This window comes from Neoarius graeffei, chromosome 1, assembly GCF_027579695.1.
Source record: "Neoarius graeffei isolate fNeoGra1 chromosome 1, fNeoGra1.pri, whole genome shotgun sequence".
NCBI lineage: Eukaryota > Metazoa > Chordata > Actinopteri > Siluriformes > Ariidae > Neoarius > Neoarius graeffei.
This window is the reverse complement of record NC_083569.1, coordinates 61,079,340-61,107,077: the sequence shown is the minus strand read 5'-3', so window position 1 is coordinate 61,107,077 and position 27,738 is coordinate 61,079,340. Positions and strand designations below refer to the sequence as shown.

Genomic DNA, 27,738 nt, shown 5'->3' with positions numbered 1-27,738 from the left:
AATCAGCCCTGGAACTGCTTTGGTGGAAAAGGGGCACCAGTGTGTTTTCTTACCAAAAGGAACATAAAAACAAAAATGCATCATGATCGGAGGAACTTTTCATTTTTAGGGGGCAACTGATGCACCCTAACCCCCACCCACCCATACATATAGTGTGCATGACATATGTTGTGTCTGCGGACATTTACCATATATAAAAGAAAAGAGAAAAGGAAAAAAACAGAATTAAAATAATAATAATAATAATCAAAACAAACACACAGCCTGCATTCTGCAGAGAAATGTAGCTACAGTGGTTTGTCTGTTGTCTTAATTAAACAGTGTGTACCCAGCTCTAGTCTGTCACAGAGGGAAGGTTCAAATTGTCTATGTAATTAGAAAGACATCCCCATGTTTTATAGAACCTGCGGGTAGAGCCCTTGATGGTGTCTCTTATTTTTTCTATCTTCATAAAAGAAAGGATATCTTGAATGAGGGGGCATTTGAAGACTTCCACCTCAGCAGAATTAAACATCTTGCCACGAGTGTGATAAATGCAACAAAGTCAGCCTTATATGAAGAGAGGGGTACTGTAGGAGGGAGAACGCCAAACAAAGCAATAAAAGGAGAGGAAGAAATGGTCAGTTCCAAGACATCTGATAGGATATCAAAGACCTTGGGACCAGTATTCATATAGATTTGGACAAAACCAGAGTGTATGTGCCAAGGAGGCAGGTGATGAGTGACACCGCTCACATGTGGGGTCAACATCTGGGAAAAACTGGCTTAATTGGGCCTTAGTCCAATGAATACGGTGGACAATCGTGCACTGAATCAAACCATGTTTAGCACATATTGATGAGGAATGTACGCGGTGCAAGATTGAGTCCCATAGTTCGTCTGAGCTCTCATCCCCTCGGTCGTCCTCCCATCGAGTTTTAATTGAGTTGAGACTTGCTAGTCGTAAGGTATACATACTATTATAAATATAAGATGATATTCCTCTAATATTTGGGAGGGGCATAAAGAGGGAGTCAGTAGGGCTGGCAGGTGGTGCGTTAGGAAAATGGGGATGTAAGGTAGAGGTCTGCGTGGGACAGAATTTTCAGTCCCGCTCCCGCAAAGAATTATGATTTTCAGTCCCACTCCCGCCCGCGCCTGCCATATTTTGTCTCACTTCCGCCCGCAAATCCCGCATGATGCAGACGTTCGCGTTATTTCTCATGAAAGTTCTTGTCATTGGCTTGGGGAATTAAACATGCTGAGCTTTGCTGAGCTCTCCACTGACCGATCCTTCACCTAGCGCACGTAGCGACGGTGCGCGTTGCCAGGCAGCATGCACAGCTGAGGCTTTACAGAGATACCCATTGTGAGCTTCACTAGAGGAGCTCTGCTGTTCTGCCATGATCGGAGATCTCAAACACGGAAGAGCGGAAAGGAATCGGAAACGTACGCGAGATTAGACCACATCCGCAAATTTAGGCATCTTAAAATGTTTTTATTAATGCCAAATAAAATATCCAGCACAAATTATATATGATGGACACAAATTAATAATTTATAAATTTTATTTTAAACACGTTTTTAGTTAGCGTGACTGCAGCTTATCACCTCTCCCGCCCGCGCCCGCATTGTGCACTCCCCCTCCTGCCCGCGCCCGCAATGAGCTTTCAAAATTTGTCCCGCACTGCTTTGCGTCGGGTCCCGCGGGACTCCCGCGGGAGTGCAGGGCTCTAATGTAAGGATATAACAAGGCTACGTATCTATAGGTGTCTAAAGAACTGTGGTTTGGTCAAAGAATATTTCTCAGGCAGTTGTTGGAATGATGCAAATAAGCCATCTATATAAGTCATTAATTGTCCTGATACCCAACTTGGACCATACCGACCATGCTCCGTCAATCAGGGAGGGTGGAAAAACAGGGTTTGTAGTAAGAGGAGAAAGGGTGGAAAGAGTTTTTAGGTTGAAATGTTTTCTAAACTGGTTCCATGTGCTCAATGATGTTTTAACACACACATTTTTAGTATATGGGGACAGAGGGAATCCAAGAGGGGAGTACATTAAGGCCTTCAAAGATGTGGGTTTACAGGACAAGACTTCCATCTGCAACCATGTAAGGGGTGGACTGAGTGTGTCTGAATGCAGCCAGTCATGTAAGGCTCTGATATTGGCTGCCCAATAATAATATTGAGAATTTGGTAATGCCATGCCCCCAAGCTTTTTGGGCCTTTTGGAGAAATGATTTGCGAATTCTAGGTGTCTTCCTATTCCAGATGAACTCTGTGACCAGACTCTCAATCTTGCGAAAAAAAAAAAGTTTGTGGAAGGAAAATGGAGATACTCTGAAAAAGGTAGGAGAATTTAGGAAGGGTGTTCATTTTGACAGAATTAATTCTTGCTGGCAGTGATGGGGGCAGTAAAGACCACCGTTCAAAGCCTTTCTGTACGCTGGACAGCAGGCTGGCAATATTAAATTTGTATAAATCATGGAACTTGTCTGTGATCTGTAGTGGTGCGCGGTATTATCGGTATACCGATATATTGCGGTACAGCTTGAAAAAGATGCGTATCGCGGTACAATTTTGGCATGTCAGGTTCACTCGGGAATCTTCGTAAGTTTCCTTAAATAGTTCGTCTAATCATGGAAATGTTGAAAATATTTGATGAACTGCTTTCGTTTTTTTATTTCAATGTATAAATCGCGAATAATATAATAATTCACTAGCGTATTTGTTTTTGAGACGATAAATAAATAGAAGGTTCCAGAATCCCGTGCTCGAATGCGAAAAATAGTTGCTTGGTCACGCTTTCAAAATGGCGGCCTCCGTCGGCGCCGATGACTACAAGTTCAACATTGTGAAAAATCCTAAGGGAAAGGCTGCTGTTTGGCAGCACTTCGGCTTAATTATTCGGAAGGGTGAAAGCAGGAGCAAAGAAAATGTTGCTGGGTGCAAAATTTGTAAAGCTATAGTTAAGCGTAGTGGGGGAACAACTAATCTAACAACACATTTGAGACGCCATCATCCGAGTGTTTCGTCGTGCAGCGCTGGGAATAGCAAAACCCCCATGGAATTGCAACAGACCAGCACTCTACATATTTCACATTCTGCGCCAAAACAACAAACTATAACTAATGCATTTCCTAGTACCAAGGAATACCAGAGTGCATCTGAAAAAGCGCAACGAATCACTTCTAAAATTGCAAGATTCATCGTGAAAGACATGAGGCCATACAGCAGGGGTGGGCAATTATTTTTTCCATGGGGCCACATGAGAAACAGAAAATTTTGTGGCGGGCCGGATCAAAAGGCTGAACTAAATTCTGCATAATATTAATTGTATTTCTTTATATAAAGCAGTAAATAACATTGTTTTTACAAACTGCTAAGACTGGTAAGAGCATGGAAAAAACGAGATTGCCTTACAAAAAATGTCATTTATTCAATCAAATTCCCCAAAACAATGGTTAACAAAATATGAATGTTTGTACCTTTTTTTTTTTTCAGTCACATTCACCGCAAAACACAATAAATACATCACAATATTGTCTTTCTACTCCAAATATCAAGCAAGATACATCATATTATAATAATGATGCCCACATTTGTAGTCTAATCACCTCATTTGGTGCTTTTCGGATCTGCTCTCCACAAACTAAACACACGGCTTTATCTCTGACTTCAGTAAATAAATACTTAGCAGTCCGTGTTTTGTTGAAAGCCCTGCATTCGGCATCTACTTTTCTTCTTTTTGTGGACATTTTGGGGGCGAAAGTCTTCTTGTGACCTGCTCGCAACAACGTCGATTCGGTGTAGGGATCAGATCTACAGATCGGCTCGGGCTCTGGCGCCTGCTGGTGACGTCACACTATGTGATTGGCTGGACCGTTTGAAGGATGACGTACAAGTTTGTGGTTGGTCTGGACAAATTACGGAAGTAGTTATCGCGGGATTAGGTTTCGTGGGATTTCATGTCATGTTCATGTCGCGCGCATTGCGTTTTTGTTGAACACAACTTCAAAATAAAAGCAATGCACATTCAGTCCATGCATGAGGTAAAATTAGAAAATACGTTCATTTTGTAATTTCTAATTAACCTTACGCGGGCCGGTCAGAATGAACCAAAGGGCCGGATGCGGCCCGCGGGCCGTAAAATGCCCAGGTCTGCCATACAGCATGGTGGAATCCAAGGAGTTCAGGGAAATGCTGGCTGAATGTGAGCCCCGGTATCAAGTGCCATTTAGAAAAACTTTTCTCAGAGGTCGTCGTTCCCAAAATGTATTCCCAAGTTTATGAAGAAGTTAAAAGCAGCTTACAACATGCTGAATTGGTAAGGAATTTGTTTTACTGCAAGCACAATCTGTTAATCACAGTAACACGTATGCATAAATTTACTTATTTTATCTGATTCTGATTTATTTTCTTGAATTAATTTGACCGTCAATACGTAACTGGAATAAAACTTAAAACAAGTTGTTTTTTAAACAGCACAACATTGCATTTCATTATGTGGTAGAATATATCAATCATAATAAAATCAGTAACTTAAGTATGCTGAAGCCCAGTGTGAAGTTGACTTTATCTGGGGTAGGACATTATTGATTAGACCAGGGGTCACCAAACTTTTTTCTCTGGGGGCCAAATTGTCGTTCCTGACTGTGATGGGGGGCCGGGGTCGGGTCAGCTATATAACACAGAATTGTATGACCCAGACAAATATGACCACCAGCAGGCCTCATTGTGTAGTAGAGATTACTAGCCTGGCACAGCCATCCCCACTACTATATCCACACTACTATATCCCCACTACTATACCCACACTACTATATCCCCACTACTATACCCACACTACTATATCCCCACTACTATACCCACACTGCTATATCCCCACTACTATACCCACACTGCTATATCCCCACTACTATACCCACACTGCTATATCCCCACTACTATACCCACACTACTATACCCACACTACTATACCCACACTTGATTCCTGGCACATATTTGTTTATCTTTACTAGTGGTTTGCAAAAGTAGTAATCGAGTCTTCACACTTGGTTTTAATTTGAAATACCACTGATATTCCATTTATTTATTTTCTAATAAAAATAACATCAAAGCTGTCAAGGTAAGAAACATCTGCCTAGTTGAGGTGATTGACACTGGCAAAGGTGAGTGGAAAATTATAAATTGTAGGTAGGCCTGTTGATATTATTAATAATATTAATAATTGTGTGCAGCACTTAATAAAGGTCAAATAAATAGGCCTAGAAAATAAATACATTTAAAAAAAAAAAAACAGTGAAATTATAATATGAGCAATAGATCAACTAGCCAGCTCTTATGCCTATCCATTTGAGCATGTTCAATAAACATTTTTTAGGTCAAGGTGAAAATGAAATGAGCAGTAGGCCAATTACAGGTCAAAACTAAAGCATCATACAGAATAATGGGAATCAAAATCAGTAGTATATGTAGGTGAGCTGGATTTGTACTTGTTGATTTGTACTTCTTGTCGGGACACACCTCCTCGGCCACAGCAAGCATGCACACTTTAACAAAGTCCCCATCAGTAAATGGCTTTCCATGGGTAGCTAGTAGGTGAGCTACCTTATAGCCAGCTCGGACAGCAGCCTGGTTGATCTGGGTTTGGCGAAGGAATACATTCTGTTGTGCAGCCAGTCCGCATTTCATCCTCCGAATCCTGTCTTCTCTTGTTTGCCCTCGCGAACTAGCATACTCTTTGTGGCGGGTTTCGTAGTGACGACGCAGATTATATTCTTTGAAAACCGGCACACTTTCTTTACATACAAGGCAAACTGCACGGTCCTTACACTGAACAAACAAATAATCGGTGGTCCACTGTTCTTTAAAAACTCTGCACTCTCTGTCAGCTTTTCGCTTACCGCTAGCCATTTTGCTGTCCTGAACACTGACAGTTCTCTGCGTGTGCGCTGCCTGTCACTGCTTGATCGCGAGCATATGACGAAAATTCGGAAAAGATGAATAGTTCATTTTATAACTAAATATCAATTTTAATTGATAAAATCAACAAAATACAAGATGCAGACATGTTATTATTTGCCAAAAAGCAATTTTAAAAAATAGGCCATGACCACTTTTGGGGATTGCCTCATAGGGCCGGTTCAAGTGGTGGGGGGTTGAGGGGCCGGTCAAAAAGGGGTGGCGGGCCGGAGTCGGCCCGCGGGCCGTAGTTTGATGACCCCTGGATTAGACAATCTTATATCTGGCTGGCAGTGACAGCCTTTTACTCGTGTTTTTCCATTCTTTACAAAAAGCTGCCAGATGTGTTGTAATATTTTTTTTTTTTTCCTCTATGCTCAAACATTAGTGTTTGTCTAACATTTATTTTTTATTCTTCAAATTTGTGTAGATTGACTACATTGTAACTTCTTTTACCCACAGGCTATTTAGCAAACTACTAGTACATGTAACTAGTTAAATAGTTAAATCACATTTGTTTAATAATCACATTTGTTTCCTTACATAATTGTTTTGCTTAAAGAAAATAAATGGCATTCTTGCACTAAAATATCATGATGCGTATCACAGTAGGCTGATCATGTATCACGATACAAAAATTCTCGTGATACCCGTCCCTAGTGATCTGTGCTCCTAGGTAGGTAAATCTGTGGTTTGCTATCTTAAATGGGAAAGGATGGGTAGGGTATGCTCTAGCTGCAGCATTCAGTGGGAACAACTCACTTTTGCTCAAGTTTAATTTGTAGCCTGATATAGAACCAAATGTTGCAAGAGATTGCAGTGCTGCAGGTATAGATGCGGACAGGTTTGATATATAGTCAAGTCAACTTTATTGTCAAATATGCTATACATGGGGCGGCACGGTGGTGTAGTGGTTAGCGCTGTCGCCTCACAGCAAGAAGGTCCGGGTTCGAGCCCCGTGGCCGGCGAGGGCCTTTCTGTGCGGAGTTTGTATGTTCTCCCCGTGTCTGCGTGGGTTTCCTCCGGGTGCTCCGGTTTCCCCCACAGTCCAAAGACATGCAGGTTAGGTTAACTGGTGACTCTAAATTGACCGTAGGTGTGAATGTGAGTGTGAATGGTTGTCTGTGTCTATGTGTCAGCCCTGTGATGACCTGGCGACTTGTCCAGGGTGTACCCCGCCTTTCGCCCGTAGTCAGCTGGGATAGGCTCCAGCTTGCCTGCGACCCTGTAGAACAGGATAAAGTGGCTAGAGATGATGAGATGAGATGCTATATATGCTCAACATACAGTACAGATGAAATTTCAGTCCTCTCTGACCCACGATGCAAACAGGCAATGCAATAAATAAAAATAGAATAACTGAAATAAACAGTATAAACACTCTAGATAAGAAATAGACATAGACTAAACACTCACAGGGGTGTGTGTGTGTGTATATATTCCAAAAAAGTTGGGACGCAGTATAAATAAAAACAGAATGAGATGAGTTGCAAATCCTGGAAACCCTATATTTTATTGAAAATAGTACGAAGACAACACATCAAATGTTGAAACTGAGAAATGTTATTGTTTTTTGAAAAATATAAGCTCATTTTGAATTTGATGCCAGCAACACATTTCAGAAAAGTTGGGACACGGGTGTGTTTACCACTGTGTTGCATCATCTCTACTTTTAACAACAATCTGTAAACGTTTGGGAACTGAGGAGACAAATTGCTGTAGTTTTGAAAGAGAAATGTTGTCCCATTCTTGCCTGATATACAATTTCAGTTGCTCAACAGTTTGGGGTCTCATTTGTCATTTTTTGCGCTTCATAACGTGCCAAATGTTCTAAATGGGAGACAGGTCTGGACTGCAGTAGGCCAGTTTAGCACCCGGACTCTTTCGCTATGGAGCCATGCAGTTGTAATGCATACAAAAAGCGGTTTGGCATTGTCTTGCTGAAAGAAGGAAGGCCTTCCCTGAAAACGATTTTGTCTGAATGGCAGCATGTTGCTCTGAAACGTGTATATATCATTCAGCATTCATGATGCCTTCCCAGGTGTACAAGCTACCCATGTCATGTGCACTAATGCCCCCTCATACCATCACAGATGCTGGATTTTGAACTGTGCACTGATAACAAGCCAGATGGTCCCTCTCCTCTTTAGCCTGGAGGATGTGATGTCCATGATTTCTAAAAAGAATTTCTGCTTTTGATTCATCAGACCTCGGGACAATTTTCCACTTTACCTCAGTCCATCGTAAAAGAGCTCGGGCCCAGAGAAGGCGGCGGTGTTTCTGGATATTGTTTATATTTGGTTTTAACTTGCATTTGTGGATGCAGTAATGAACCGTTTTCACAGACGATGGTTTTCTGAAGTGTTCCTGAGCCCATACAGTGATTTCCACTACAGACACGTGTCCACTTTTAATGCAGTGTCTCCTGAGGGCCTGAAGATCACAGGCATTAAATGTCAGTTTTCAGCCTTGTCTCTTGCATACAGAGATTTCTCCAGATTCTCTGAATCCTTTAATGATATTATGGACCATAGATGATGTGATCCCCAAATTCTTTGCAGTTTTACATTGAGGAACGTTATTCTTAAATTGTTGCACTGTTTGCCCATGCAGTCCTTCACAGAGTGGTGAACCCCTCCCCGTCTTTACTTCTGAGAGACTCCGCCTCTCTGGGATGCTCTTTTTATACTCAATCATCTTACTGACCTGTTGCCAATTAATCAAATTAGCTTTTTTTTTTTTTTAGCATTACACCACTTTTTCAGTCTTTTGTTGCCCCTGTCCCAGCTTTTCTGAAACATGTTGCTGACATCAAATTCAAAATGAGCATATGTTTTTCAAAAAACAATCAAATTTCTCAGTTTCAACATTTAATATGTTGTCTTTGTACCATTTTCAATGAAATATAGGGTTTCCATGACTGCAAATCTTCACATTCTGTTTTTCTTCATGTTTTACACAGTGTCCCAACTCTTCTGGAATTGGGGTTGTGTACACACACACACACACACACACACATATATACATACATACATACATATATATATAATGAGCAAAAGGACATAAAATAAACAGTCAAGGGCATTTGAGGTATAGCAGGTAAACATGAAATAAGCAGTATAAACAATAAACTAATAGCTGTGAAGGTGAGGTAGTGCGAAATAGTGCAAATGAGCAAGGTAAAGTGAAATGTGCAGACCCTGAGTTCAGTGTGCGAATGAATGTTGAGAGCGTGTGTGTGTGTGTGTTGGGGGGGTGGGGAAACTGTGAGGGTGACATGATGTCAGATGCTGAAGGGGGGGCAGGGGGGTGTACGGGCAGAATCTGTGGCAGGGGGCAGAGGGGGGAGGAGGGGCAGAACAGGGAGGGAGTTGAGCCTCCTGACCACCTGGTGAAAGAAACTGTCCTTGAGCCTGCTGGTTTTGGCCCGGAGACTCCGCAGTCTCCTCCCTGATGGCAGCAGGCTGAAGAGGCTGTGAGATGGGTGGGTGGGTGGGGTCACCTGCAATCCTGATGGCTTTGCTGGTGAGGCGGGAGTTATAGATATCCATAAGAGAAGGGAGAGAGACACCAATGATCCTCTCAGCTGCTCTCACGATGTGCTGCAGAGTCTTGCAGCAGGACACGGTGCAAAAGAGTAAAAGATCGTCCGCATAAAGCAACACCTTATGTTCTATACCTGATCTAAATACGCCTGTAATTTCCTGATTGGATCTAAGGAGAACAGCCAGTGGTTTAATTGCTATAGCAAATAGAAGAGGGCTCAATGGGCATCCTTGTCTAGTGGAGCGGTGTAAGCAGAAATATTCAGAAAAGTTATTAGTCCTGACTGAGGCCTTTGGGGCAGAGTATAATAGTTGAGCCCATGTGATAAATTTATGTCCAAGGCCAAATTTCTGCCTTGTGTAAAAGAGGTATGCCCATTCCACCCGGTCAAATGCTTTCTCCGCATCAAGGGAGATCAAGGCTTCAGGGGTATTAGATGAGGGTTGGTTATAGATTATATTATAAAGACATCTTGGATTGTAGAATGGATGCCTATTTCTAATAAATCTTGTCTGATCTGGGGATATGATGGTTGGCAGTATAGGGTCTAAGCGAAGTGCTAATAATTTAGAAAGTAACTTTAAATCCACATTCAACAAACTAATAGGCCGATAAGAAGTACAGTCCAAAGGGTCGTTGTTCTTTTTAAGAATCAAAGATATGGTGGCTTGAGTGAGAGCTGATGGAAGGGTATGCTTTGTATATGATTCATTATACATATCGACGAGTAGGGGGGCCAATAGTGGAAAAAATCTCATCTCGTCTCATTATCTGTAGCCGCTTTATCCTTCTACAGGGTCGCAGGCAAGCTGGAGCCTATCCCAGCTGACTACAGGCGAAAGGCGGGGTACACCCTGGACAAGTCGCCAGGTCATCACAGGGCTGACACATAGACACAGACAACCATTCACACTCACATTCACACCTACGGTCAATTTAGAGTCACCAGTTAACCTAACCTGCATGTCTTTGGACTGTGGGGGAAACCGGAGCACCCGGAGGAAACCCACACGGACACGGCGAGAACATGCAAACTCCGCACAGAAAGGCCCTCGCCGGCCACGGGGCTCGAACCCGGACCTTCTTGCTGTGAGGCGACAGCGCTAACCACTACACCACTGTGCCGCCCAGTGGAAAAAATGTTCTGCAAAACTCTATGGGGTAGCCATCAGGTCCTGGACACTTTCCACACTGCATTGAGGCCATAGCAGCCCCAAGTTCTTCTACAGACAGAGGCTGATCCAATCTGCTCGCAGCCTCCTCATCCACCTTTGGGATGTCCAATGAATGAAAAAAAAAAAAGATCAAAGGCGGTAGAATCGGGAGGGTGTTCAGACGCATATAACGAGCTGTAGTAGTCCTTAAAGTGATCATTAATTTGTTTTGGATCTGTTGTCATGCCTAGAGGGGTCCTAATTTGAAGAATCTGGTGAGAGGAGGATTCCTGTTTGAGTTGGTGTGCAAGCAGGCGGCCTGCCTTATCCCCCTGTTCATAATAATTGTATCTAGATTGAAGTAACAGTTCTTCCTCTTTCTGCGTAGAACAAATATTAAAGTTTGCTTGAAGGGCAAGGCGTTCTTTTTATATAGATCAGGGGAGGGGTTGGCTGCATGCATTATGTCAAGCTGACCAATTTTCTGCATCAGCCTAGACAATTCGGCCTCCCTTGTCTTCCTTTCAAACAGTGTATGAGATAATGCTCCCTCTGAGATACGCTTTCAATGCCTCCCATAGAGTTGATGCAGATATATCAGGAGTTTTATTAATCTCTATAAAGGTGTTGATCTGATTGGAGATGGATTGGACAAAGTCATCACTAGATAGCAGGCGCATGTTGAAGCGCCAAGGTAGGCGCGTTGAATCGAGTCCATCAGAACCTCTTGTCAAAGAGATCGGCGCATGGTCGGATATTACTATGGGATTATATGTTGCAGACTGAACAGAAGGTAATAAATTGTTACTTATTAAATAATCAATACGTGTGAATGTTTGATGGACATTAGAGGGGAAAAAAAAAAGTGGTGTTTACTGTTCTGATGTAGAAAACGCCATGGATCAGACATGTTAAATTCCTCCATGAAGGATTGAATTGTTTTTGCAGATTTGGATGGAGTGTGCGCTCTGGTTGATGATCGATCAAGGGTTGGGTTAATCCAGCAATTAAAGTCTCCTCCAAGTATGAGAGAATGTGTTGCAATATCTGCGAGCTTGGAGAAAAAAGTTCTAAAAAAAAAAAAAGATAGTCGTCCCAATTAGGTGCATAAATATTTGCAAGAATGAGGGGAATACTATGAATTTTCCCAGTAACAATATATCTCCCATTTGGATCTGCTAGGACATTGGAGCAAATGAAGGGGACTGATTTATGTATGAGGATAGCTGTACCCCTGGCCTTGGCCTGAAATGTCGAGTGATATATTTTACCTATTCAGTTCTTTCTCAACCTAGCGTGATCCACCACTTTTTTAGATGTGTCTCTTGCACAAAAAAAAAAATTGTGTGCTCTTAATTTACGAAGATGACTCAAGACTGTACGTTTAACTGGTGCAGTTAGTCCTCTGCAATTCCAGCTGACAAAATTCAAGTCATTCCTATGAGACTGTGGCATGAGTCACTGTTTGATTACAGGATTTGAAAAACTGAGTCACGTTAAGTACTGTGAATCGCAACCATGGAAGAGAAACTATTTGGGCAGGCATAATGATCGACAAATACATCTCATCTCATCTCATCATCTCTAGCCGCTTTATCCTTCTACAGGGTCGCAGGCAAGCTGGAGCCTATCCCAGCTGACTATGGGCGAAAGGCGGGGTACACCCTGGACAAGTCGCCAGGTCATCACAGGGCTGACACATAGACACAGACAACCATTCACACTCACATTCACACCTACGGTCAATTTAGAGTCACCAGTTAACCTAACCTGCATGTCTTTGGACTGTGGGGGAAACCGGAGCACCCGGAGGAAACCCACGCGGACACGGGGAGAACATGCAAACTCCACACAGAAAGGCCCTCACCGGCCACGGGGCTCGAACCCAGAACCTTCTTGCTGTGAGGCGACAGCGCTAACCACTACACCACCGTGCCGCCCTCGACAAATACATACAAAATAAAAATAGAAAAAATAGACAAGACAAAACACATTTATCCTTTGCTAAAGCATCCGCTGAACAGGACGCGCGCATATCCCCTTTTAACATTGACGAACAATCTGAAATAGCACCCTTGCTCATTCAAGAGAGCCGCCGACGTGCTACCAGAGACTAGTGACTTAAATGAACAATATAAGCGTGGCAAATACAAATAATATAACATCAACTCAAAATGTTGACTAGGTTATTTCAGAAACCAGCGTAGACGGTCTAATAATGACCAGAAAACGAAGCAAATTAGCCTGTGCTATTTGGAGATGGAAAGAGAAGGGAAAATGAGGAGGTTCAAGCTTAGCAGTCAGTAGGCTAGTCCAAATAGATGGTCTATTTACTTGGCCACCGTTGGCTCACCGTCATCTGTATCCTGGAGTTAGGCTGTTGTACTACTCACAGTTGTTTTGTTCTTGATGAAATCCACTGCTGCAAAGGGGTCTTCGAATTTGTGTAGTGTTCCATCAGGCAACATCATTTTCAGCAGGGCAGGGAACAACAACCTGAACTTCACTCCTTTTGATAGGACGAAGGAGACGCTTTGCATCCCCGAACTGTGCGCGTTTCTTGGCCACAGCAGTTGTGTAGTCAGGGAAGATCGAGATTCCTATCTCATCTCATTATCTCTAGCCGCTTTATCCTGTTCTACAGGGTCGCAGGCAAGCTGGAGCCTATCCCAGCTGACTACAGGCGAAAGGCGGGGTACACCCTGGACAAGTCGCCAGGTCATCACAGGGCTGACACATAGACACAGACAACCATTCACACTCACATTCACACCTACGCTCAATTTAGAGTCACCAGTTAACCTAACCTGCATGTCTTTGGACTGTGGGGGAAACCAGAGCACCCGGAGGACACAGGGAGAACATGCAAACTCCACACAGAAAGGCCCTCGTCGGCCACAGGGCTCGACCCCGGACCTTCTTGCTGTGAGGTGACAGCGCTAACCACTACACCACCGTGCCGCCCCCTGGTAGTAGTGTAGGTGAATAATGAATGGTCTGGGTGATTTTGTCTTTGCCAGGCTTCTCGCACAGACTATGGTGGGCTCTATCCAGGATGGGTTTTTGGTCAAGACAAAGAATGTCCTGCAAAAGCCCAGAGACAAATTCTGTCGGGTTAGAGCCCTCCACGTCTTCCAGTATCCCAATCAGGCGAATATTGTTTCTTCTTGAACCCCCCTCTAGATCCTCGCACTTGGCATTCAGCTGATCCACTCGAGTTCTCAGAGTCTGTACAATGTTTTCCAACTCACTCAAGTGGTCACTGTGGTTGGATGCAGCATGCTCCAAATCTCTGATGGTGTCATCATGGTTTTCAACTTTCTGTTGCAATGGTGCTATAGCACTTTTCAGCTCAGCTCGAACTGTTGCAATTTCAGACCTCAGTTCAGTGGAGAGCGAGTCAATTTTACCGCATATGTCATCCCTGAGAGAGTTAATCATCTCCTGTAGCGAGCTAGCATCCATAGCATTAGCATCTCCGGCAGATGAAAGTTGTTTTTTGCCTTTCCCCAAGCCCGTTTTATTCCGTCCTGAAGCCATTTCTCGACCGAGCATTCAATAAACTGTTACTGATACAGTAAAATAACTATAAAATGGAATATTCTGCCGAAATGAATTACATAGTCACTTGGCCTCGGAGCACTGAAGCACACATCTTACATGTTCCGTGTCCACGTGCGCCCCGTGAATGCTTTAGTTGACGTGTCTGATGAAGGTGGCTCTGGGGCTGGCTGGGTGGATGTGGCTGATGTCTTCCCTTGCCCTTCTTGGGTCCTGACTTCTTCGCTGGCACGATGCTTTCTTGACTGTGACGAATGACAACGAACGCAGCGTGAACGCCACAAATACGCTGCAGCAACGTCACATTTAAGAATGAACCGGTTACACCACGGCAACGCATCATACGCCACGGCAACACAGCATACGCCTCAGTATGCCATAACTTTCCGTCCCTTGAACCCCATACACACCTCAGATATGCCACAGTAACGCCACACATGCGCCATGTATGTCACAGGACTTTAATTTTGGACAAAATATGCCTCATTTCTTGGCGTTTGACCCACACGCCGCTTACGTGGCAAGATACGAGACCGTGTGATAGTAGCCTAAGGCTAAGTCAATCCGTAACTTGAGTAATAACTGTAATTTAAGCAAATCTGGGTTCAAGTTTTATTGGTCACATATAATTACAAGTAATTACAGTGAAATTCTTATGTACCTTAGGTTGTTGTGAGTGTAAAAGTAAATAGATAAGATAAATTAAAAACTATAGAAATAAAGGGGAAGGGGGGGAATATATTAATAAGTGGAAGCATGGCAGAAATGTGGTGATTGTGCAGTTACGAGTCCTTAAAGTCCAAAGTGCAGTAGTGGATAGTAGTGTACCTTGTTATCATTGTGAACAGTTCAGCAGTCTGATGGCCTGAGGGAAGAAGCTCCTCCTCATTCTCTCAGTGTTGGCCTTCAGCTGTCGGTAGCGTCTTCCTGAAGGCAGCAGGGAGAACAGTCTATTATTTGGGTGGCTGGGGTCGCTGGCGATCTTCCTGGCTCTGTCCCTGCAGCGGTTGGAATAAATGTCCTGCAGGTTAGGGAGGGTGGTCCTGATGATTCTCTCAGCAGAGCAAACCACCCTCTTGAGAGCCAGCTGGTCTCTCCTGGTGGTGCTTCCCATCCAGTTAGTGATGCTTCCACTCAGGACGCACTCAATAGTGCAGGAGTAAAAGTTCCTTAGTACCTTGAGTGGGAGTTTGAAGTCCTTCAGTCTCCTTAAGAAGTAGAGCCGCTGGCAGCCTTTCTTAACCAGACTGTTGGTATGACAGGACCAAGAGAGGTCCTGTGAGATGTGGACACCCAGGTATTTGAAATTGTCCACTCTCTCTACCTGGGCCCCGTTGATGCAGATGGGTTGGAGATCGCTCTGCTGCTTCCTACTGAAGTCCACTATTGGCTCCTTCGTTTTGCTGGTGTTGAGTGTGAGGTTGTTCTCCTCACTCCAGTCCGCTAGATGTTTAATCTCGGTCTGGTAGGCAGACTCATCGTTATTGGAGATGAGGCCTACTACAACTGTATCATCAGCAAACTTAATGATGGTGTTGGAGTCTGAAGTGGCCATACACTCATGAGTGTACAGGGGTACAGCAAAGGGCTCAGAACACATCCTTGAGGGGAACCAGTGTTGAGGGTGAGGGGAGATGAAGTTTGGCGGCCTACACGTACTACCTGTGGTCTGCCTGTAAGGAAGCTGTGGATCCACCGGCACAATGAGGGGTGCAGGCTGAGATCACACAGTTTTTGGTCCAGCCTGGAGGGGATTATGGTGTTAAACACTGAGCTGTAGTCAATGAACAGCAGTCTAGCATAGGATCCCCTCTTGGTGTCCAGATGAGCCAAGGTGGTGTGAAGTAGGTGAGAAGTGGCGTCATCTGTGGATCTGCTGGGACAATAGGCAAACTGTAGCGGATCCAGGGTAGCAGGCAGGGAGGAGGTGATGAGGGGTTTAACTAGCCTTTCGAAACACTTCATCACTACAGATGTTAGGGCTATGGGGTGATAGTCATTCAGGCAGCTGGGCTGGGGTTTCTTAGGCACAGGAACTATAACAGACTGTTTAAAGTGGGTGGGGACAATGCACTGAGAAAAGGGAGAGGTTGAATATTACTGTGAAGACACTTGCTAGCTGGTTAGCACATGCCTTAAGGACATGACCTGAGATCCCATCCAGACCTGCTTCCCTCCTGGGATTCGCTCTCCTGAGTGCCATCCTCATGTCGTGCTCCGTCACAGTGAGCGCCGTCTCCTTTCTGCCGGTGATTGTCAGCTCGTTTGCAAGTCATCTCGAAGCGGACATAAGTAGAAGTTATATGCACCCTAGGTACCCCTCGCTTCATGCCAGAAAGACTCAAAATCGGTGAAGAATGGAGCAAGAAGAAGCGATTTGTGTTGAAAACACTCCTTAGGGCTTAATTACTCCATATCCTCATTATTAATTGCAATTTATGCAAATTTGGGTAGAAGCTATATACACCCCAGGCAGACCTAGCTTCCTGCCAGAAAGAATAAAAATCAGTGAAGAATTGAGGGAGAAAAAGCCATTTTCGTGAAATGTGGACGACTGATGGACAACGCATGATGGTATAAGGTCATTGCTTATCAGGCCACCACAGGTCTAGCGCCCCTGCTAGCTGGGTGGCTGCAGTACAATTTTTTAGCCCCGCCTGTCCCCATGCATTTCAATCCCTGTATCCAAAATCACTCACTCGTTCACTACTCCCTGTATAGGGAATTACTATATAGAGGACTGTATATAGTAGTGAGCTCATTAGTAAAATGAAAAAACACTTTCGGACACTACTCCATCGTGCTGGTATTTAAGTCACTACTGTCGCACAATTAAAACGTGCCAGATCAGCCGGCTGGTGGGTTTTCAAAATAAATACATGCGTGTATTTTTGTGATTAAATCCATGTTATACTGAGCGCATTTCCCACATTAATCAATACAAAGTACCTGCAGCTTTCAGTTCTTTTTAAATCAAGTCTGAATATTTTCTTCTTTGCCGCTGCCTTGTATTAAATCAAATTTGAGGCTTTTGATTTGATTTCTTTCAGCGCGACCGCAATGCACGATGGGATATATCGCTTGGTTAGTGACCATCGGTTGTACACTACTATTCGTGATGCATTGTGGGATACTTTGAGTGCACTATATAGGGTGTAAATAATCCTCAGTAAGGTTTCAGAGAGCACTACAAAATAGCGTCCTCACTATATAGTGTCCTATATCGTGAGTAGGGGGCGGGAGGGGTGTCCTCTCTCCCCATGCCACTCTTCTGTCTAAACTGTCTTTCCATCTACTGTGTCTAATTCAAACTGTTAGTTTTGCCTCTGCTGATATCTAGACATTCTCTTATTTTCCTTAAGATTTTTTATTTTTTTTTAATGTGACTCTACCATTTCGTAAGAAGGCATGCATGTGTTTGGGAATGACGTGATCGACAGCCTTGGATGGCAGAGACCGGCTGTAGCCAGCCAGCTAACTTCACCGCAGAATTTACTTCCATGTACCTACTCACTTGAACTTTTCTGGATACTTGCGGGAGTATTTTAAAGTCAGCTAGTTAGTTTATGGTGCACTCACAATAGCCATATGTCCCAAATAATTAGTTATTAACACACCAGTATGATGGAGTAACATCAGTCACATTGCCAGTGAATTTCCAGTTCAAATGTCCTTCCTGGACACATCCATTTTAATGAAATATCTCCAGCTGAAACCATGTCCGCTCTGTGGATGGGTGTAGTAACCTGAATTTGAGAACGTGCCCATATTTGTCTGATCATTTCGACCACTGTACACTGGGAGAAGGGAGCGGAGCTCCCTAACGAGTAGGGGGACCCGACTTCTGCTCCCATCTCTACTGCGCAGACTCGAGCTCCAAGTTTTACAACGTGGTGGACGCTTTTTGGCTTCATTTCTATATAATGGGAGGCAATAGAGCCACGCCGTCCATGTTTCACCAGCCAGCGATCCAAAGGGATTTAGGATTGAGCTGAACAGATACAGAGTGAAGGTCTCGGACAAGCATCAGCAGTGGCGTCTGGCAGTATCAGGATTTGAGTCTTATGGCGTATTCACACCTACGTTGTTTGGTCCGGACCAAACGAACCAAATGTCCCTTGGTCCGGACCTTTTGCGTTGGTCTGAATACAAATCACCGAACTCTGGTCTGGACCAAACAAGCGGACCGAGACCGAGCTGCAAGGTCGGACTCGGTCCGGACCAAAGGAACCCTGGTGCGGACCTTTTGGAGGTGTGAAAGCAGACCGGACCTAATCCGACAGTTTTGCTTTTTTGTACCTTGGGAGCTTCCGTCATTTGTCGAGCATTATGGGAAACAGAGTCTTGACACTCCACCGCAAAGTGCAAACACTGTTTCGGTTGTCAAGGGAACCTTACAACAGTCATTCAGACCAGTGGTAGGCTAGACTACAGAGTACAAAAAATGAGTAGGGGGCAAACGTGGGCCGAGGAAGAAACGCGTATCCTTGTGGATATATGGGCAGATGTCCACATATCTGAGCTTTTGGAGAGAACACACAAAAATGCCGACGTGTTTGCTGTATTCAGTGAGAAAATGAAGGAGAAGGGGTTCACGCGCTCCCCAGAACAATGTCGGCTAAAAGTGAAGAAACTCCGTCAGACCTACATTAAAATCAGGGACATTCTTTCAAAAAGTGGCGGTACTAGCGACGCAAAAAAGAAATTCATCTATTGCGTGAAGAGCCAGAACTGTCACAACATGATGTGCGCTCATCAGCGCTATCCTCCGTAGCCACCTTGCCCTTTGTCGTCGTCGTTGATAAATTACTTGTACAACAGCATAGTAATCGCACAATTGTGAAAACAGTAAAAACTGGAAAAAACATATAGCTTTGAGATTAAAAAAGAATAACAGCACGGAAAGCCTCCATAACTACTTTTGAACTGAACGCTTTGTGCGCGTGTCGTCTCTGACCAATAGCTGAACGACCTCAGGGCGCGTGGCTTTGTTGACAGATTTTGGTCCGCTTACTAAAATGTACAGTGTGAAAGCGAACCGCACCAAAATGAAAAAATAAAAAAAACATTTGGTTCGGACCAAAGCAAGTGAACTATCGAACTATCCTGGTCTGAATACACCCTTATGATCAGTAGTTCCGAGCCCTAAATGACACAAAGTACATGTGGTGTTTATTTATTTTTTTTTTTTTGGCTTGCTTGCTTTATAAATAAAATTTACAATTCATCTTTTCAAGGGTGGTTTTTTTTGTGTGTGTGTTTTATTGCTGCGCTGCTGCTGTTGTTGTTACAAAGACAATTTGAGCATGATGTATGTCCATAAAATGTAATCAAGTATCATGTGTTTTTTTTTTTTTTTTTTTAATAGGTAATCTTTTTTGGATCATATCACCTAGCTTTAATAAACTGCATTTGACAGACTCTTCTTCTGTTCTTCCTCCAGTTCCCAACGGCCTTTGAGTTCAACGAGCATTTTCTCATCACAGTCCTGGATCACTTGTACAGCTGTCGCTTTGGCACGTTCCTCTACAACTGCGAGAGTGTCCGTGAAAACCTCGTAAGAAATCGAAACACTGGTCACTATTCTATGTGTGTTGTTTTTTTTTTAAATAAATAGTGTTAAAACTTGGAACTAAAATGAACTTATTTCATATTGTATGGCATCAATCTACACAAAATAGTAATAAATATTTAAAGGGGATTTCGTCAATTAGGGGCGGCACGGTGGTGTAGTGGTTAGCGCTGTCGCCTCACAGCAACAAGGTTCGGGTTCGAGCCCCGTGGCCGGCGAGGGCCTTTCTGTGCGGCGTTTGCATGTTCTCCCCGTGTCCGCGTGGGTTTCCTCCGGGTGCTCCGGTTTCCCCCACAGTCCAAAGACATGCAGGTTAGGTGAACTGGTGACTCTAAATTGAGCGTAGGTGTGAATGTGAGTGTGAATGGTTGTCTGTGTCTATGTGTCAGCCCTGTGATGACCTGGCGACTTGTCCAGGGTGTACCCCGCCTCTCGCCCGTAGTCAGCTGGGATAGGCTCCAGCTTGCCTGCGACCCTGTAGAACAGGATAAAGCGGCTAGAGATAATGAGATGAGATGAGATTTCGTCAATTAGACTTTATGATGGTCATTGGCTAGAGATTATATCACACTAATAAAGAGATCATTGCAGCCGCTGTCCATCACAAGCTTGTTTTGAGATGAGATAATTTTGGCTTTTGTGCTCTTTCTCTCTCTCGTATTGTGTGAAGGAGAGCATGCGGTACGCTTCAGTGCATCTAAATCGGAGTAGGGTGCACTTAAGGGAGATGAAACATTGATTGTGTGGCCCACAGAGCCAAGTGCAACAAAAACTGTGTTCCAGAATGCAGTTTCATGTCACACTCGCACACCTCAGCGGTGCTTTCCACGTCTGAGAGCTGGGCTTCTCTTTCACTCCTCATAAATGCTCATTGATCCTCTGTTGTATTTTGCCTAATAGCACTGGTGGTCCAATGCACACTGATGCAGCTATCTAATTGCATTGGCCATATCCATGCATGTACACAACACTTGGAGTTTATCATCGGTTTCTGCATTTTAGCTGTGTGTCTTACTGAAATTGCTCAGTGTGTGTGGTTTTTTTTTTTTTCTTTCTTTCCCTCTCTTTTCTCCCCCAGAAAGTCCGGTCAAAGACGGTGTCCCTGTGGTCTCTGATAAACAACGACGTGTCGTCCTATGCGAATCCCTTTTACACACACGAGTCCAGCCGCGTGCTTTACCCTGTAGCCAGCATGCGCCACCTAGAGCTGTGGGTGAATTACTATATCCGCTGGAACCCTCGCATACGGCACCAGGTATGAAGATATTAAGATGATAATTTAGCTTTGGTAGCTGAAGGGCTGCTGAGGCACATTTACATGTTAATGTGTTTTTCTGAGTATACAAGGTGCTTTTAGTGTGCAAACTTTTTGTTTGTGTGCATACTTGTTCATGTCCTCTTTTCTGTGTCTTTGTTATTGCCTTTGGGAGAGTGTGTGTGTGTGTGTGTGTTTTTTTTTTCCTCCACCCTCTCAGCTTCAGTGGTGCAGAAAATCCTCTTTCCCCAGTTTAATTACGTCCTGACTGGCACGACGGAGAGCTGCCGCTCACACTGCCTTATCTCCGCAACAGACATGCACGCGCATGGCCGCTCGCACACGCTCAGTGTCTCATAGTTCTGTCGTGCTCACTGTACAATCACTAATATAAATATCAATCGCAAACCTGCAGCATGAACACACTCCGTTTTCATGATGTTCACCGATTTTCTTTAGTATTTTCGGCCATTTATGGTGCTGAGACTCGTTCTGTAGATCTTTATTGATGGCCTCTGGAGTCAGCAAGTTCTTTTATTATTTTTCTAGAAATCTGAGCCGAAATTAAGTTTTAAAATCGCTGTGCTTTAGCAATATCAACTGCTGCAGCGCCAATCAATGTTGATCACCTTTGGCAGCAAAAACGAGCGATGAGGAATTGTGTTTTTCTGCACTATTGCTGTCTCTTCTCCCCTCTGGTGGTTGAAGGGAATATTGCAGTCGTTATGTGTAAATCACTTTGGTAGTGGGAGATGGTGTAGCAGTGAAAACTAAGACTTGGCCTTTTGTAAACTGTTGCAGTCACGCCAGTGTGTTTATTCACACCGCTGTAAGTCAGCATTCTGCGTTGCGTAGTAAATTGAACACAGAGCGCATGACACGCGAGTTTCTTGTCCAGTACATAGTGACCATCTGCGGTGTTTCCTCGAGCTGGTGTATTTCCATCAGTTCCATATCCATCGAGGTCAGAGTTATGAAGAGACAAAGTACCAGCATATCAAGAATGATTGGTCATCATCCAGGATTTCATGCCAATTTCTGCCGTTATACAGATCCTCCGTATCGGCTCCGTTTACAGATATTAAGTTTGTCGCACAGTGAGTATTTGTTGTTCAGGGAGAGTCGTTTGTCCTGTGATTTTTTTTTTTTTTCCAGCTTACAGACTGTTCAAAACTCACAATTTAAGGTGCCGTTTCTAGCTCTTGAAAAAACCAGGGGCTAAGTCAGGTTTTCCTGGGGCTTGTATTTTTTAAGGGAGATTGGCATTGATAGATTGGGGAGGTTATATCTAACTTTTCAAGAAATATCATCACACACTCAAAGCTTATGCCATCTTTATTACTGAATTTTGCACTGCTCTTTTTAAATTTATGTAGTTCACTTCAGTTTCTTTCTCCCGTTGGTAATTATCATCAACACCCATAATGTTTCAGCAAACTGAGGCGTCAATTGACTATTAAATATCACTAGTAAAATTTATCATCAGTTTAATGCAAATATTTATTTTTTTTCCCGGTGTGGTTTCCATCAAATCCTGCGCTCTGATTGGCTGGTGAGCGGGTCCGTATCCTACGATATGGACCCCAGTTACGGACCTCTAGCGACTCACTTGTTCACAACAACAACAAACTTAGTAGAATTTTTTTTTGTCAACATTTATCTTTTTTTATAAGATTTATTTGTAAGATTATCAAAAAATCTTATAAATTTTACCCTGAGGAAGAAGAAATAAAAGGAAACATTTCAGGAGAAAGCTAAAAACCTCTAACTTGCTAACGGTGAGCAAAAACATGGCTGAATCCTGAATGACTCAGTTTTGTATGAATAGGGGACGACATAGGCGGCAAAATGTAGTTTTGGTTTTTTTTTTTTTTCCCTGCCATGGAAGTCAAGTCAAGTTTATTTGTACAGCCCTTTTAACAATAAACATTGTCGCAAAGCAACTTTACAGAATTTGAACGACTTAAAACATGAGCTAATTTATCCCTAATCTATCCCCAATGAGCAAGCCTGTGGTGACTGTGGCAAGGAAAAACTCCCTCAGACGACATGAGGAAGAAACCTCGAGAGGAACCAGACTCTAAAGGGAACCCATCCTCATTTGGGCAACAACAGACAACATGACTATAACATTAACAGTTTTAACATGAAGTCAGTTTCGTTGATGTTATAAACTCTTCATTGATGGAAACTTGAGTGCAAAACTGTTCATGATAACCGCAGTCCTAAAGTTAGCAAGCCAACTGTAGTCCTCAGCCATAAAAGCATTACTGTAAGAGTCCAGAGCATCCTCCAGCTATAACCCTCAACTGTCCTCATGGGGCCGTCCTTCACAGGAGTGATGCGATAAAACTCCGACCAGACACAGGGCACCAGGATGGACCAAGCAGGTCCGAGGGGCAGGAGAGGCCAGCATCTCAATCCCAGGACCAACATGTAACTCAGAGGGACAGATTGGGGGGGGGGGGGGGGGGGTAAGAGAGAGAGAGAGAAAACACATGTTAGGTATGCCCTAAAAATGCCAAGTATTAAATCTGTGTGGTAGGCTCGCAGAGACGAGTGTCTTTACATCAGGCATAACTCACAACAATGGCATGTTAATATGGTAAAAAATATATCATGACCTGCTCTGGCTGGATGCTTGATTGGGTGATGGGAGCACACTCCTCAGCAATGATGAGATGCAGATGGGACCCTTAGGGCTGGCCAAGACAATTCAGTTACATTTCACTGGGTCTGGGACATGCGACAGAAAGTCTGACGGCCGATTCCCTGCAGGCTACGATAGCCAGTCGAGGTCTCCACCCTCTCCACCAAAAGATTTCCTGTTGACTCCATGTAACTCAGAGGGACAGATTTTTTTTGGGGGGGGAGAAAACACAGGTTGTTAGGTATGCCCAATGTCACCTGAATAAGTAGGAACAGTATACATATTGCACCGAGTACAAGCAGGGACTCCGGCAACTAACTATGACAGCATAACTAAAAGGGGAGAGCCAGAAGGAAACACAGGCATGAGGGAGCCCCGGGACATAAAGCAGCAGCCACTACACCGTCATCAAACTCGAGTGAGCAAGCGAGTGGGGACTGACAGCATCCATACATCCCAGTTTACCAAAACACTCTGTCTGAGGACCCTCCAGATCTACTCCTTTACCTCATAAACACCATTAACAAAAGGCTTGACTAAAGTGCACTTGTATACCGAGGAGGAGTCCATTTGCGTTACAGCCGTGAATGAGGATTCAAAATGGCGGCTCAGCTCGGTTTTCCCTTTCGGGCACTCTCGTTTTCTGTTAGAATTTGGTAAAGAAAAAAAATATATATATGTTATTTACCAGCTTAATGGGATAGTTTGGGATTTTTGACATGAATCTGCATGGCATCCCCATCAATAGTGTCGTGCAAACACACTGACTTACCCCTGACAGCATCCTGTGAGTCCAGTTCTTGTCCAGTTTTGGTCCAGACGAAAGTAGTCCGGCAAGTTTGTTGGGGTCACGAAAGTAAAACGTTTTTTGTCTCAAAACAGTATGTGTTCAAAAGAGTGATATATTTGCATCACAAAACCGTTGCCAAATAAAAAGTCAGACCTCGAAATCGCTTGGCACTATTTCCTCTCCCTTCTTATCACTGCGCGCTGCCGCCAGGTGACAGCGAAATGCAGACCCACTAAGCTGGTGGGAGACCAAGGCTGCACTCTATCCACAGCTTACACACGTGATGGCACGGAGGATGTGTATAGTGGCAGCATCTGTCCCCCCAGAGAGGATCTTTTCAAAAGCAGGACAGATTATAACTGAGAGGAGAAATAGAATCAGAATTAACTAGTTAATTGCAGCAATTAAAGGAATAGGTAGGAAAAGGAAGGCGCAAAGACACCGCGCAGCGCCTGAAAACGGGTTTTCAGGCGCTGCGCACCCGTTTTCAGGCGCTGCGCGGTGTCTTTGCGCCTGCAGCGGTGCTTTGCCTGTGCTGTGGCTGAAAATAGTTCCAGATATAAATTGGTCTAGTAAATCCCTTCGTGTTAATTTGCATTGATATGTGTACTCGATGTGACTGTACAAGTCATGAGAAATAATTATAAACAATCTTGAGTTATTTAATTCACTTTTGCAACGACAATGCTAGCTGGACACGCCGGATTACAGCGACTACGCTAAGCTAAGCTAACCGGGGCGTTTATAGATCAGGGCAATGGCTGGGTCGGCTACAAAACACTTTGGCTCACTCATCCAACTCTAGGGACTGACTCAATTTCATCTGGGGGTGGCGTATTCCTTTAAATCAAAAATAAAATCTCAGGAGCCGAAAGAGCCGGCTCCTTATAGTAAGAAGAGCCAAAAGAGCCGGCTCCCGAAAAAGAGCCGAAATTCCTATCACTAGTAAACAATGAATGAAACAGCCGTGGCTGTCACCTGGCGGCAGCGCGCACTGATGAGAAGGGAGAGAAAATAGTGCCAAGCGATTTCGAGGTCTGACTTTTTATTTGGCAACGGTTTTGTGATGCAAATATATCACTCTTTTGAACACACACTGTTTTGAGACGAAAAACGTTTTACTTTCGTGACCCCAACAAACTTGCCGGACTACTTTCGTCTGGACCAAAACTGGACAAGAACTGGACTCACAGGATGCTGTCAGGGGTAAGTCAGTGTGTTTGCACGACACTATTGATGGGGATGCCATACAGATTCATGTCAAAAATCCCGAACTATCCTTTTAAGGTCGGTCCGTATGGTGAAATACCGTGACCTCGGCCTAGAGGGCCTCGCTCAGCACTTTCAAGACCTCTGTCACGGTATTTCATGATACGGACCTCCCAGCTGGTTAATAACATATACATCATTTCTCTCCTGTAGGACCACAAAAACAAATTCTAAACTACATTATTATATTACAACATTTTTTAAAAATGCCAGATGATGTCACATCTCACAAGACTATGATCATATAAATATGTCTTCCAAGACTCTCTCACACGCACCATTTTCTCCAGTTCATCCAGGCTCAGTTGACTGCCGCAGCTCATTTGTAGTATCTGGACAACATAAATGTCTGCCAAAGGCGGACTATGGTATGGTAGGCTGGCTGGTTCTGCGTAGGCTTACGTGTAGCATTAAAACATAGAATTAAATTATGCCAGGGCAACTATTGGTGTTTACAGGAACATAAATTGTTGACCTGTTAAACTTTGTTAGGGCAAATAGACGACCACTATAGATATTCATTAAACTACTGGAAATTTTGAGCTCGCCTGGCACACTAATCATACAGACCCTACGCTGGAAATTCAACATAACCAGGCTATACAGAGCAGTTTTTGTGCTTCAGAATAATTCGATAGGTTACATAGTTGATGCGTTCTACATGTTCACCCACGGTCGATGACTTACCATCTGTTTTCATCTTGAAAAAATTCAACAATAGTGGAGTATTGTTTTTTGAAGTCATCTTCCAACCAGTTCTGAATTTTCTTCTGTTGGCGGTTACCAAAATTTTGAATGTGCACTGTGCAGCACTCCATTATGCCCCCACTTCCCCCGTGTTCCCCCCCCCCTCCATCTTCAGATGCTGCAAGTCAAGTTCTGATCTGTTTCAGTTTTATATTAATCTCTTACTTTTTTGAGGGTGAAAATACCCGGGGCTATAATGCCAACTGATGAGGCTTAATGACGACACTGGTTGTAACAGACACCACAAATAGTCGAGGACCTGGCTTAGACATGTTTGCACATATGGTGCTCAGCGTAAATGAGTGCACCCCCTTTGAAAAGTAACATTTTAAACAATATCTCAATGAACACAATTTCCAAAATGTTGACAAGACAAAGTTTAATATAACATCTGTTTAACGTAGATTACACACTTTTCAGTTTTACTCAAATTAGGGTGGTGCAAAAATGAGTACACCCCACAACAAAAACTACTACATCTAGTACTTTGTATGGCCTCCATGATTTTTAATGACGGCACCAAGCCTTCTAGGCATGGAATGAACAAGTTGGCGACATTTTGCAACATCAATCTTTTTCCATTCTTCAACAACGACCTCTTTTAGTAACTGGATGCTGGATGGAGAGTGATGCTCAACTCGTCTCTTCAGAATTCCCCAAAGAAAATAATTTATTTACACCACAAAGGTGAAGGCTACAAGATGATCAGCAAAACTTTACTTATCAGAATACTGTAGCAAAAGTGGTCCAAAAATTTAAGAAAGATGGAACTGCAACCATCTCACAGAGACATCCAGGTCGTCCACAGAAGTTAACACCTCGACAGGAGCGACTTCTGATGAGAGAGGTTGAAGAAAATCGGCATGCAAGTTCACTGCAGTTATCTAAAGAAGTAGAAAGCCAAACTGGGTTGACTATTTCTCGTGACACAATACGGCGTACGCTGCAGAGGAATGGCATGCATGGACGCCGTCCACGAAAGAAGCCTCTCCTAAAGCCCAGGCACAAAAAAGCCAGCCTAGAGTTTGCCAGGGCCCATGCTGACAAAGATGAAGACTACTGGGACTCTATACTCTGGAGTGATGAGACCAAGATAAATGTTTTTGGAACTGATGGCTTCAAAACTGTATGGTGTCGCAAAGGTGAGGAATACAAAGAAAAATGCATGGTGCCTACAGTGAAACATGGTGGTGGCAGTGTCCTTATGTGGGGCTGCATGAGTGCTGCTGGTGTCGGGGAGCTGCATTTC

The 27,738-nt window shown here is 43.7% G+C and overlaps 1 protein-coding gene across 3 annotated transcripts in view; it reads left to right on the top strand.

Annotated features, from left to right (window-relative positions):
* The window catches only part of mtm1 (myotubularin 1), a 134,334-nt gene that overhangs the window by 102,694 nt on the left and 3,902 nt on the right, over positions 1–27,738 (top strand). For all 3 annotated transcript variants that reach the window (XM_060935982.1, XM_060935990.1, XM_060935999.1), the window contains exons 13-14: positions 19,650–19,763; positions 20,857–21,033. In XM_060935982.1, coding sequence (XP_060791965.1) covers positions 19,650–19,763; positions 20,857–21,033 — 291 coding nt within the window. The remainder of the gene's footprint in view (positions 1–19,649; positions 19,764–20,856; positions 21,034–27,738) is intronic.